The 13,124-nt window shown below is 53.2% G+C and overlaps 1 protein-coding gene across 3 annotated transcripts in view; it reads left to right on the top strand.

Annotated features, from left to right (window-relative positions):
* Positions 1-11,569, top strand: part of ADAR (adenosine deaminase RNA specific) — a 45,278-nt gene extending 33,709 nt beyond the window's left edge. For 2 of the 3 annotated variants that reach the window (XM_062192373.1, XM_062192371.1), the window contains exons 7-15: positions 4,058-4,283; positions 4,559-4,730; positions 5,210-5,303; positions 5,879-6,001; positions 6,278-6,411; positions 7,850-8,032; positions 8,498-8,610; positions 9,304-9,431; positions 9,606-11,569. In XM_062192373.1, coding sequence (XP_062048357.1) covers positions 4,058-4,283; positions 4,559-4,730; positions 5,210-5,303; positions 5,879-6,001; positions 6,278-6,411; positions 7,850-8,032; positions 8,498-8,610; positions 9,304-9,431; positions 9,606-9,852 — 1,420 coding nt within the window. In that variant the 3' untranslated portion in view covers positions 9,853-11,569. The remainder of the gene's footprint in view (positions 1-4,057; positions 4,284-4,558; positions 4,731-5,209; positions 5,304-5,878; positions 6,002-6,277; positions 6,412-7,849; positions 8,033-8,497; positions 8,611-9,303; positions 9,432-9,605) is intronic. The other variant, XM_062192372.1, reaches the window with a different exon arrangement.
* Positions 11,570-13,124: the final 1,555 nt, after the last annotated feature.

Below are 13,124 nucleotides of genomic sequence, written 5' to 3'. Positions count from 1 at the left end.
AAAATTATTATTTGTTAATCATATAATTGTACACCTGGGATACTTAAGACAAAACTGGAGAAATACTAAAGACAAAGAATTATAAAGTAGGGGAATATACAACAATATCTAAGAATCTTTTCTGTAGGTAACAATAAGCAATTGGGAAATGTATTGGAGGAAAATGCCTTATTATAACAGCAACTAAAAAGCTAGACTGTCCAGGTGCAGTCCTTGAAGGAAATATACATAAGTAGAATGTTTATGAAGGATAGAAAGGAAGTCTTGATTAAATGTGGAGGAAATGTATTTTTTTAAAGATTTATTTATTTATTTATCTGAAAGTCAGTTACATAGAGAAGGAGAGGCAGAGAGAGAGAGAGGTCTTCCATCTGCTAGTTTACTCCCCAATTGGCTGCCATGGCCGGAGCTGTGCTGATCCGAAGCCAGGAGCCAGGAGCTTCTTCTGGGTATCCTACATGAGTACAGGGGCCCAAGCACTTGAGCCATCTTCTTCTGCTTTCCCAGGCCATAGCAGAGAGCTGGATCGGAAGAGGAGCAGCTGGGACTCGAACCGGCACCCATATGGTGTAGCAGGTGGCGTCTTTGCCTGCTACACCACAGCACTGGCCCCGGAAATGTATTTTTAATAGGTTGAAAGAATCTATTTTAACGATAGCAGCTCTCCCCAGATAAATTTGTGCTTTGAATGTGATCCTAACAAAACATCACTATGATGTACTTTAGAAGTAGAAAACTTGGTTCTGAAGTTCTTATAAAAAATAAATGTACAAGAATGGCAGCTAGGAAAATCCTGAAAAAGAAGAGTGATAAGACATACAGACCTAGCAGGCGTAAAGTAACGGTGTACCGGCCTGTGAGTAGAAAGGCAGCGCAGTGGACACTGATTGGAACACCTGAAGGTAGGGACAGGCAGAGTGAGACGCATATGTGTTAGGAAGGTGAGGCTTCAAGCCAGCGGGGAAATGATGGATTATTGACAGCAGTGGCAGAACTGCTGATGATTCCATCTTGAAAACAAATTTTTTAAAAGACCAGAACTATGTGTTTGTCTCCTACCCTACCCATGAATTCTAACGGACCCAGGATTTAAATGCAAAATACATGAAATCATAAAATCACTAGATAGAAAGCAGGGATGATTTTAGAAAAGCAAAGCCTTTCCAATCAAGACACAGAGCTTACCGTCATAACAGAGAGAGCCCAGGAGACGAGATGGTGAGAGGAAACTAGGGTGTAGCAGAAGGATCACCGGAGCGAGAACACTGGTAATAAACCACAGCCCAGGGGCTAATTTCTTTAGAAATTGCTAATTTTTATTTATTAATTTTTAGTTATTTCTAAAGAACTCCTTACTGAGAAAAATAGACAATATGAGTTTTACATTCATAAAACAAAAGAATGAATAAATGAAAAGGTGCTCAGCCTCCGTGTGTAATTAGGCTTACTCTTTGACACTGTTCGTAGCACGGTGATGTGATTCGTCCTCCAGCACTATAGCCAGGTAGAGGCGTGCCTTCAGTCTGTCAGCCCGAACTCACACACACACGATGTCCGTGACGTGCTTGCTACAGAAACGTGCATCCTGCGTTGTTGGTGATAGCCAGAAACTTGACGTGTTCTAGAGTTCTGTCACTTCCTGTATAAGGGAGCTGCAGGGAGTCGTAGACAGTGGTGACAACGGGGAGGGCGCCGGTACGAAATGCTCTCCGGGGTCTGTCGTGGAGTGAGAATGAGGAGTGGCGGGAAGAGAGAGCTGCAGACTCTGCTGACACGCAGTGTGTTCTTGAAGGGTTCCACGAAAAAACTGCGAACTGCGTGCCTCTGCGGAAGAACAGACTTCATTGTGTGCTTTCTTGGAATGTTTACCTATTGGGGCCCAGTTTTTCAGTCTTAAAACGTAAGGAGAAAAGGGTCAGAAAATAGTATGTTATTTTCAGATTCTTTAATAGTGAGTAACATCATTCTTGTGTTCATGTTTGTACGTGATTTGCCTTTCCTGTTCCTCCGTCTACTTGTCCGTGCCCTTATCTGCTTCTTAGTGTTGGTTTATTGGCCAACTCACACAATAACAGATTGCTTCCTTCATGTGGGCTCTGCTGGGTCCTCTTTCCTGACTTCGGGTATCTGAGCACTAGAGACCACTAAGTTTATGTCTCTAGCCTGGAGAGAGCCAGATTCCTCTATCCAGCTGCCTTCCTGTCACTTCTTGGGTGAAAACCCCTCACACAATGTGTCCAAAACAGGATTCTTGATTTTTCCTCCCTTACCCTCTTTTCTCCTGATCTTTACCACCTCGGCAACACCACTCAGATGCTTGAGCCAAACCCTGAGCTATCTTTTCGTCATGCCCTTCACATCTTTGGCCAACTTACCCTTAAGCTCTGTTGGTTGCACCTATGTATCTTCACCAAGTCCCTCCCACTTCTTCCTCCCCATCTCTTAAAAGCCCAGCTCTCCTCCAGGCACCACCATCCCCTGCCCCTCTTGGAGCCAAATCTCAGAATTGTTCGTGCTCATTGCCTTCACCTTCCCGGTTCATCCCTCCATGTGTGGGTTGTGCTGCGTGACTGGGACTGGATTCTTGGTTGTATTTAACTGTCACTTTAATTCAGTGGGCTCACGGGCCAGTGGCTGTGGTATTGGACAGCTCAACCCTATAGGATTCTCATTGCTTACCTAACTGTCATGTAAAGTCTTACGCGTAAACTACTTTGTGTGATACGTAGGTAACTTTGTGTCTTTCGAACACTTAGAGCTGTCAGAGAATTTTCCAGGATCCCTCAGGCAAAGCTCTTAAACTCTTCGGCTCTACCTGTTTCTGACTTTTCATGCCCCTGTGCCACTCATTCTAGACATTAGCCCTCTGGCTGGCATGGGCAAAGAAACGAGTGGAGGCACCCGCTGCTGAAGCTGTCAGGCACTGTGAGAATCCTTGCGGGGTTGGTGGCAAAGACTGGTTTCTCCTGCTACCTGGGCTGATTGGCCTGGGGATAGAGAGGCCCTGATCAGCTGCAAGAGTATCAAAGCTGGCTTCCCAACCATAGTTTAGGTTCTGATTGAAACCTGGGTTTCTTGAAACTTTGGTAGATTTCTGTGATGCCGTTTTGCTCCAAGATGTTCTTTCTGTGTTGTGGCACTCCACAGCCAGCAGTAGTGGCGGCCATCTCAAGCCACTTTATCTACCCCCAAATCCATCTCAGGCCTGCCAGGAATCAGCAAACGGCTCCTAGAAAAGCTTGGTTCACTGACCTAAGACAGACCTTGACATACTGACCTCTTCAGGTTAAGTCCTCTTATGCTGAGCAGGAAGTAAATGAGGAAATGCAATCTGAGAGTGTAAAAATCAGTGTGCCGGCGCCAACATAGTGGTGCAGCCTCTCCCTGCAACAGTAGCATCCCACATTGGGGTGCCTGCTAGGGCCCAGCTGCTCTGCTTCCAATCCAGCTCCCAGCTGATGTTCCTGGGAAGGCAGAGAAGTACTGCTTGAGTCCTTGGGCACCTGCTACCCACGTGGGAGACCTGAAAGAAGCTTCTGGCTCCTGTATTTGGTCTGGCCCAGCCCTGAACATTGTGACCATTAGGGGAGTGAACCAGCGGATGGAAGCTGTCTCTGTCTGTTTCTCCCTCTCTCTCCTTCTCTCTAACTGTGCCTTTCAAATAAATAAAAATAGATCTTTAAAAATGAAGGAGACAGGCCCAGGCCTTTGTAGGTGATAGCACAGTGTCTGCTCAGAAGTTAGTGAGCTGAGTTTATCACATGCAGTTGTGTAACCACCTTCAACTTAGGGCAAGTGACACTGCTCTTTTCATTTACAGTGATGATGAAGTACGTCTGCATTTGTAGAAAGTCAGTTTGGGGAACGACCTGGATCTAGCAACAATCATGTCATGATCCATGAATGACCATAATCTGAGAAATGCTGCCTTAGAACCAACCTGCTGTTAAGGGACCCATGTGTCTGCAGGTCTGGCCACGTCGTAAGCAGAATGAGTCCTCCCTGGAAGAGCTGTCAATATCTGATGTTTGTCTTTATCCCCACTTCTCATGCAAAGGTTTGTTTACCAAGCAAAAGTTGGAGGTCGCTGGTTCCCAGCCGTCTGCGCACACAGCAAGAAGCAAGGCAAACAGGAAGCAGCAGATGCGGCTCTCCGTGTCTTGATTGGGGAGAACGAGAAGGCAGAACGCATGGGTTTCACAGAGGTAACCCCAGTGACAGGGGCCAGTCTCAGAAGAACTATGCTCCTCCTCTCCAGGTCCCCAGAGGCACAGCCAAAGACAGTTAAGACGTCTACTTTTGGTGCTCTCTTTTTTGTGGGGGGAGGGGGTTCTGCTAACTCCTCCCTGGGTGGAGCTGGCACTTAACTTGCTGCATCGTGTGAGTTATTCCTAGGCTTTAATGCAAGCCCTAATTGAACATATAAGTGGGACTCTTGGTGTGAGGGGAAAGGTGACTCCCGAGGCGAGCAGAACACGATCGGTGTCCCTGGCCGCCATGAAGCGTGGTGGACACAGATGTGGCTGCCAGGTCCTGACACAGCCTCCTGTCCCCACAGCTTCCTCTCACCGGCAGCACGTTCCACGACCAGATCGCCATGCTGAGCCACCGGTGCTTCAACGCTCTCACCAACAGCTTCCAGCCCTCCCTGCTGGGTCGCAAGATCCTGGCTGCCATCATTATGAAGAAGGACTCTGATGATATGGGTGTCGTCGTCAGCCTGGGGACTGGTAAGTGAGGGCTTCCCTCAGTGCCTGGAAGTGGGTCCTCCTGGTCTCCTGCAGTCCACAGGGGTGTGTCCAAGGCAGGGAGAAAAGACTGCTAACGGAGGTCAAACATCTCCAGTCTAGAAGCCCCAGATCCAAAGTGCTCAACTCTAAACCTCTGAGCACCGACCTAATGTGTACTGGAGTTCAGATTTTCAGATCAGGGATTCTACTCCAAAAATCAAAACTATCCAACCTCCGGGGTCTGACCCCTCCAGGCCCAAGCATTTCCAATTAGAGGTGCTCAACTCGCATTGGTTCTCACCGCAGCCAGCGCAGAGTGGGTGCTGAGTTCCTAGGGGGCACCAGGTGGGCGGCAAGGGTCTGGTGGCCCGAGGCTGCTTCTGCTTTCAGCTGTGAGGACAGATGTCCCTGTTCCCTGTCCCTGTTCCCTGTCGTTGTTGCCTTTGATGATTCCATTGTTGGTTCCAACATTCCCCCAGGGAATCGCTGTGTGAAAGGAGACTCTCTCAGCCTGAAGGGAGAGACGGTCAATGACTGCCACGCCGAAATCATCTCCCGGAGAGGCTTCATCAGGTGAGTGGGCGCCCATGCTGACAGGTGGCTGGGGCGGGCCTCCAGCCCAGCCGTCCCCAGGGCTCACGGCACCCGTCGCCTGCGTCCTGCCGCCCAGCCTGTTCTCAGGGCTCTCCTTGCTGCTGCTGCTGCTCTGTGCCTGTTTTGAAAAATGCAAAGTGACTCTCAGTCCTCAGGGCCTGGAGGCTGCGACCGCCTTAGTCTGCATTTGACGACCTGCATGCCGGCAGCCTTCTCCTCCGCTTCTCCTGCTCTTTCATTCACGAAGGGACAGACTCGGGGGGAAGCAGCAGCCTCCTGTTCTCCTGGAGTCCGTCTGTCCCGCCCCAGAATCCCTGTGGCCACTGCAGAGGGGAGCCCTCAGCAGAAATGAGACTGAGCCAGAAGGCTGGCTCTGCCGTAGGCGCACTGGGGCCTTGCAGGCAGGGTCCCCAGCGCCTCTTGCCACAGAAACTGGTGCCGGGCTGTGTTCTTAGGGTTTCTGCTTACCTGGGGGTCACGTGGGGTCAGATCTTAGAAGCAACTGCTCTTGCCAGAATCCAACCTATCTTTCTAACCAGGCTTTGTTTTCGTAGGTTTCTCTACAGCGAGTTAATGAAGTACAACCCCCAGACTGCGAAGGAAAGTATATTTGAGCCTGCTAGGGGAGGAGAAAAGCTCCAGATAAAAAAGACGGTTTCATTTCATCTCTATATCAGGTCTGTATGGTCTCTGTTGCTGTCAGAGCGCGCCCTGCCGAGCTCCCAGGACTGAGTATCCTAACACGTCCCTGGCTCCCCGGTCAGACCCACACGATAGAACACCCCGCGTGCCCTGGGGTGCAGCCATTCTCACAGACGCCGCTGCCACCTCCAGGCTCACGGGGTGGGCTTCAGGGAATGTCCCTTGTTCCTGCCAGCTGGTCTGGGAGCCCCCGGAAATGGAGGGCGGTTGTTTCCGGATCGGCTGTAACACAGGCCCCGCTTCTCCTGCAGCACTGCTCCCTGTGGGGACGGCGCGCTCTTCGACAAGTCCTGCAGTGACCGTAATGTGGAGAGTACAGATTCTCGCCACTACCCCGTCTTTGAGAATCCCAAGCAAGGCAAGCTCCGCACCAAGGTGGAGAACGGTGAGTGCCACGTGACCCTCACGCGTCCCATGGGAGGCTCTTCGAGACTGCCAGGTCTTCGCTGTTCGTCACTGGGCCCCAAGGCAGGGTAGACGGGGAAGGGAAGATCTAGGCTCCATTCTGAATTTGTTCTTTCAGAGGATCTCCCAAGCATACAGGAGGTGGAGGTACCAACCTGGAGCTCAGCCTGGAAATAAACTCATGGGAGTGCTCCTCCTGTAGGGTCTTCCCAGCCGTGCGAGGGGAAGGGACCCCCTTGGAGAGAGCAGGGGAAAGGGGAAGAGAGGGATGCAGAGCCGAGGCGAGGCAGTGACTCCCTCCGGTCCTGCTGTCCACTGGTTCCACACCCTGTCCACCAGCTGCTCCTCCTGTCTTGTCCTCTGCTGTCTCCTTGAATCACCCGATTCCCTTCAGTCCTCACCTGCTTGATCACTTGCTTGCTAAGTGCCCTGAGGTGTCAGCACAGGACCCAGCCATTCCCTGGGGCTAGCGCACAAATGCTGGTGGTAGCTCACGAATAATAGCTACACAAAGCAGAAACCGGGCTCGTGGCCATCAGCTGGTGCCCAGGTGGATGAAACATGACCAGTCCACACAGTGTAGGGGTGCCGGCCAGAAATGAAGCTCTGGTTGAGCCTGCTTACACCCTGGGGGAGCCTTAGAAGCAGTGTTAAGTGGAAAAGGCCAGTGACAAAAGATGACACATTGTAAGATCCCAATTATATGAAACATCAAGAATGGACAGATTTATACAGACAGAGATTAGTGATTGCATGGGATTGGGAGCAGCTGGCGGGAAGCTTGGAGTGGGTGCAGGAGTACCCTGCTGCTGATGGTGGCAAGGGCTGCACGGCCTCACTGCGTCGTGTGGTGTATGAATTACATCGCAGGCAAGTTGGGATTTAAAACAGATGCACCCCTAGCAGTGGTTTCCCACTGCACCTGCTGTGAAAGCAGAACCTGCGGTGACCTCCCCGTCTCATCCCCCGTCTCATCCCCGTCACCCTGCCTGTCACTCACAGCCGCACTCACTTCCGCGTCAGCTTCCCGAGCAGCCCCCTTGCTGCCCCCGGGCCTTTTCCTTCACTGTTCCCTGGTCTGAAACATTCACGGCAGCTGTGCCTCCTGCCTTTTGTCTCGGCTCCCCGACATCCGTGCCCGGAGGTTCCCAGTGCCACCCCCTTCAGAGCCCCACTCGCACCTAGAGTTCTCCCTGACGCACTGGTTTACTTGTTCAGTGTCTGTTCTGTTCCCTCTACCTCGTGTCCTCATACGCAGCTGGGAGGACAAGGGTCTTGGTTTCGCGTAGCACCTGGCATGTCGCAGGTGCTGTGAACGAGTGGAGAAGGAGATGGCCCAAGCCAGTGGAGCTTAAACAGCAGGCCAGGGAGCGGGTGGCTCCAGTGGCTTGGGGGTCTGAGCCACGTCTCTCCCACAGGTGAAGGCACAATCCCTGTGGAATCCAGTGACATTGTGCCCACGTGGGATGGCATCCGACTTGGGGAGAGGCTCCGAACCATGTCTTGTAGTGACAAAATCCTGCGCTGGAATGTGCTGGGCCTGCAGGGAGCCCTGCTGACCCACTTCCTGCAGCCCGTGTATCTCAAGTCTGTCACACTTGGTAAGGGGCCTGCCCTGGGGGCTGGCACTGCTCTATCCCTGTGCCAAATCCCAGCAAACTACATGCTTCATCGCCAGCTGTTGGCATGGCGTCTCCCCTTTCTGTAGTGTGGGTGATTGGTGTGTGAGCGCCTGCTCCCCCGTGGTGGGAAGATGGGTTTAGGCTGCAAGCCTAAGTCAAGTCAGGCCAGGCCAGCCCTTTCGAGATGAGCAAAAGAGACACAGCGGCTAAAAACTGCAGCGTCCTAGTGTCCTGTTCTTCACAGGCCCAGCCTGACTTGGAGCCTTAGATCTTGTGCCCAACTATTCGGTGACCCCACACATGTTGGGGTGGCCATAATCCAATGGTGCTTCCTAATGAGGGGGCCGTTCCTCCCTCTGACACCTTCAGCCTCCCCAGTGCCTCTGCCTCCTAGTAGCATTTGGTGCGAGCACAGGTGTGTACATTTCTTTTTTTTGTGCACAGGTTACCTTTTCAGCCAAGGGCACCTGACCCGCGCCATCTGCTGCCGTATGACAAGAGATGGAAGTGCATTTGAGGAGGGACTGCGGAAGCCCTTCATTGTCAACCATCCCAAGGTGCTGTAACCTCATTCTGTTTTCCTTTGCCCTTTTCTCCTTCTTAAGCAGTCTTGTCAACAGAGCAGGGTCAGCCTTCATTCCCGTCCCGGGAACTGATCCTCCCCACGGCGGTTACCAAGGCTTTCCTTCTCTTAGGCTGACATCCATTTGAATTGAGGTGCAGTGAGTGGGTCTAGAGTCCACTCAGTATGAGCCAGAGTCTTAAATAAGGGGGAAGGACATGGCCCCCCACATTCCCTGTTGCCTGTGAATCTTTTTTTTTTTTTTAAGATTTATTTATTTACTTGAGAGTCAGAGTTACAAAGAGAATAAACAAGAGGCACAGAGAGAGAGAGAGAGAGAGAGAGAGAGAGAGAGGTCTTCCATCCATGGTTCACTCCCCAAATGGCCGCAACAGCCAGAGCTGCGCTGATCTGAAGCCAGGAGCCAGGAGCTTCTTCCAGGTCAGGAGACCCGGAAGGTGCAGGGTCCCAAGCACTTGGGCCATCTTCTGCTTTTCCAAGCCATAGCAGAGCTGGATGGGAAGTGGAGCAGCCGAGACTCAAACCAACACCCATATGGGATGCCCACTGCAGGCGGCAGCTTCACCCGCTATACCACAGTGCCAGCCCTGCTGTGAGTCTTGAGTCCTGCTTCAGAACCTTTTTCTTAACGTTTCCTTCTTTCTCCTGTTGCTCCTGGGGTTCCTAGGTTGGCCGAGTCAGTGTCTATGACTCCAAAAGGCAGTCCGGCAAGACCAAGGAGACGAGCGTCAACTGGTGTCTGGCTGATGGCTACGAGCTAGAGATCCTGGACGGAACCAGAGGCACCGTGGACGGGTAAGGAGCAGGGAGGCAGTGGGAGTGGAGGCGCACCTCCTGACCGGCCTGCCGGAGCATGGCCCACCCGCCAGTCTCCAGAGGTCACAGTGTGACTTGCCCTGCCCTGTGTCTGCACTTCAGGCTCCCGCCTTCCCTGACCCAGGTGAACAGCAAGTGCTCTTGTTTCCCCAGGCCACGGAATGAACTGTCCCGGGTCTCCAAAAAGAATATTTTTCTTCTATTTAAGAAGCTCTGCTCCTTCCGCTACCGCAGAGATTTACTGAAACTCTCCTATGGTGAGGCCAAGAAAGCTGCCCGTGACTACGAGACGGCCAAGAACTACTTCAAAAAGAGCCTGAAGGACATGGGCTACGGGAACTGGATAAGCAAGCCCCAGGAGGAAAAGAACTTTTACCTCTGCCCGGTACCCAGTGACTGATGTATTGGTGGGGGGGAGTCTTTGAAGTGGGGTGAGAGAGGTAGGTCGTAGCATTCCTTATCACATTGGTCAAGGGTTTGGGGCTTTTTGTTTTTTTATCCTTTTTTTTTTTAAATAGTACCATAATTGGTGATACTGAGAACTTTGGGTTCCCATTTAACCTGCTTTTTTGGGGATTGCTAGGTGGAGTCTAGCCAGGCCCCTTCTTTTTTCCCAGATGAAGAGGCAGAATCCTATGGGGAGAGAAGAGGGAGCTGTCTCTCCGTGCACAGTGTGACCGGTCACTGAGCGCCTGCAGTCCACTGCCTCCTAGATTCGTTTTAGGTGTTTTCCTTTTCCTTTCTGTTTGCTACACTGACCTCTTGTGGTCTTGATTAGGTTCTAATCAATTCTCCATAAATCGTGTCAGGGACTGATAATCTCATTTATCGATTCAGCACCCCCCCCCGAGATTCCTTCCTTGTGATCATGAAGTTTCTCCTCCCCACCCCCAAGGGTGCAGGGGGGGATGGAAGAAACCTACTTTCTCATCCATCCAAGTGCTTTCATTTTGCCATGATGAAATTTGCCAAATTCTGATGGCTTCAGAACTTGGTCATGGGCAAACACAGATCTGAGCTCTTCCTGCCTACTGGGGGTCTTTCTGGAGTCGACCCACAAGGAGGTACCTGTAGACGCCGCGAGGTGGGATCCTCTGTCCACACTTCCACTCACCACCAACTCACGGGCGGGGCCTTTGGCCTTTCTGTGGAGCGCAGCTTTGGGGCCAGGCGGGCCCAGCGTGCGCCGCGGGATGCAGAGACACTGCCTTCTCTGGCTGGGCCTGCTCCTTGCTGTAGAGGCGCTGCACCCAGGACCTCCTCCCCCTCACCCAGCACACCGCCCAGCTTGGCCTGCCCCCCCTCCTCCACAGCGGAGCCATTCGCAGCCCCACTTTTCGTTCTTGGGGCTCCTATAGCCTCTGTACTTTTGACCAAAAGTGGACCCTACTAGGCAAACCTGAGTTTGGGAAACACCAAGGATGTCTTTATAGCACACCCAGACTTCCCAAGGAGCCGGCAGGAAAACGGGGCCTGAGGGCGTGTCCGCGTGGCAGGGCGGGGAGGCTGCTCCCCTGGGCTCCCCGCGCAGGGTCTCCCTGCCGGTGCATTGACGTGGTGGCCGCTGCTGCGTCTCGGGCATTAGAATCTCCGGCAGAGCTGTCTCAGCCGCCTCCTGTTCGCCGCGAGCTGGGGGCCCTCAGGAAACCAGAGCCCATGCCCTCCCCTCTGTCTCCAGCGACCCCGGGGGCATCTGGTTTCCGGCGTGGGAGGAGCCGCAGCCCCGCCGCACCCCCACCTCCGCCCCCCATCACACAGGACGGAGGAGGCTCCACCCCGTGTTCTCATCTTTGTTTTTAATCAGCAGGATCCCGCCCCCACTTTCTTTTTAATGATTTCTGTAGCTGACTCGTCTGAACTGTGGCTGTTGTGCATTCTTTGAATAATCACTTGTAAAAAGTGTCCATGCTTGAAGCTATTTCCTTTACTCGAGCTGAGGGGACTTTGTTGGTTTTGGGGTCTTGGCAGTGACTCCCAGAACAGAGCGGGGAAGAGCCCAGCACAGGCTTGGGTGCCATGATGGCTGCAGCCCGGTTTTATGGTTCCGCTTTTATGTGATCCTTGATAACAGTGACTAACAATATACATTCCTCCTAAATAAAAGAGAAAAGAATCTACTTGTTAGAAAACTGCAAGTCTTGGTTTCTTGGGGGAGGTGAGAGAGGGCAGAGGGACGCATGGTCTTGGAATTTCTGGTCATAGAGCCAGGTGCATCTGCTGTGGAACCTGGGGAGGGGCCACCCTCAGCAGGCAGCAAGAAGCTGCCTTGCAGGCCTCCCGGACAGACAAGCCTGTTGGGAAGGGATGTCCCCAGCTCCAGACGCACCCTCCCCACCAGGGACTGCCGTCACAGGACTCGGCCCCAGGGCCGTGAGAAGCCGGAGTTCCAGGCCCAGAGCTGGAAGACTTCCTGGAGGCAGCATGGATCCCAGTGCTCCCCCACGCCCTGGTTTGCTGTGGGGATGCGCACGTTTGCATGACTGCAGGCCTGGCCGCAGACCTAGGAGACACAACAGCCTTGCTCCTTCCTTCTCAGACAGCGTCCAGGACAGCCTCAGCCTGAATTTCAAAGGGACTGCACCTCCTCCCACATCGTAACTCACTCCAGGACTTCCAGAAGGCTTGTCTTGATCCTTTAAAATGACATCATACCAGAGGACGCACAGCACCAGCAGAAAGGGGCGGAGTCACAGTGAAGCCTCGCTTGTCTGTCGGGAGGCCAGGGCAGGCCGCACGTCTGTGCCGGAACTGCGTGCTGTCCTTCACAGTCTGACGGACCATGCTGCGTGAACGGGACAGTTTTCAGTCAGAGACGGGGTGGGGCGCAGCGGGTGAGGTGCCTGCCCCGGTACCAGGACAGAGCTCCTGGCTCCGGGCTTTGGCCTGCCCAGACCTGGTTGGTGCAGCCGTCTGGGGAGTGAACCAGTGGATGGGGGAGTTCTGTCTCTCCCTCTTTCTCTCTCTGTGCCTTGCAAATAAGTAGGGAAAAGGATAATGTCCCTACCTGCTGTGGGATCCCAGGAACCTCAAAGACCTGGCATTGCTGGCCCCAGCTAGAGGGAAGTTCAGTGCCCAGGTGACAGCCCTGGCACACTGCGTGTCCCCCCCCGCCCCCCCGCCAGGGTGAGCAGCACTTTGGTGAGCTCCTCGCTGCTGTGCTGTCACCACCAGGGCCCACCATGCTGTACTATTTCTTTTTCTTTTCTTTCTTGACAGGCAGAGTGGATAGTGAGAGAGAGACAGAGAGAAAGGTCTTCCTTTTTGCCGTTGGTTCACCCTTTAATGGCCGCTGCGGCCGGTGCTTCACGCTGATCCGAAGCCAGGAGCCAGGTGCTTATCCTGGTCTCCCAGGCGGGTGCAGGGCCCAAGCACTTGGGCCATCCTCCACTGCCTTCCCGGGCCATAGCAGAGAGCTGGCCTGGAAGAGGAGCAACCGGGACTAGAACCCGGTGCGCCGGCGCCGCAAGGTGGAGGATTAGCCTGTTAAGCCACGGCGCTGGCCCTGTACTGTTTCTAAGACGTGAGCCCAGGTCCAGCCAGTGTCCTGGGAGCTGGGCAGGCCTCTGTGCAGATGTGCAGACCGTAGCTTGACCTACCAGCCTCTGCCACCCTTGCCCCCAGACCCGGATCCTCCCCCTTGCCCTGTCTTACAGAGGGTCCTCCCCAGGGGCT

The sequence above is a fragment of the Lepus europaeus genome, chromosome 5, assembly GCF_033115175.1.
Source record: "Lepus europaeus isolate LE1 chromosome 5, mLepTim1.pri, whole genome shotgun sequence".
NCBI lineage: Eukaryota > Metazoa > Chordata > Mammalia > Lagomorpha > Leporidae > Lepus > Lepus europaeus.
Note: the sequence above shows the minus strand (reverse complement) of the source record. Positions and strands in the feature narration are given on the sequence as shown.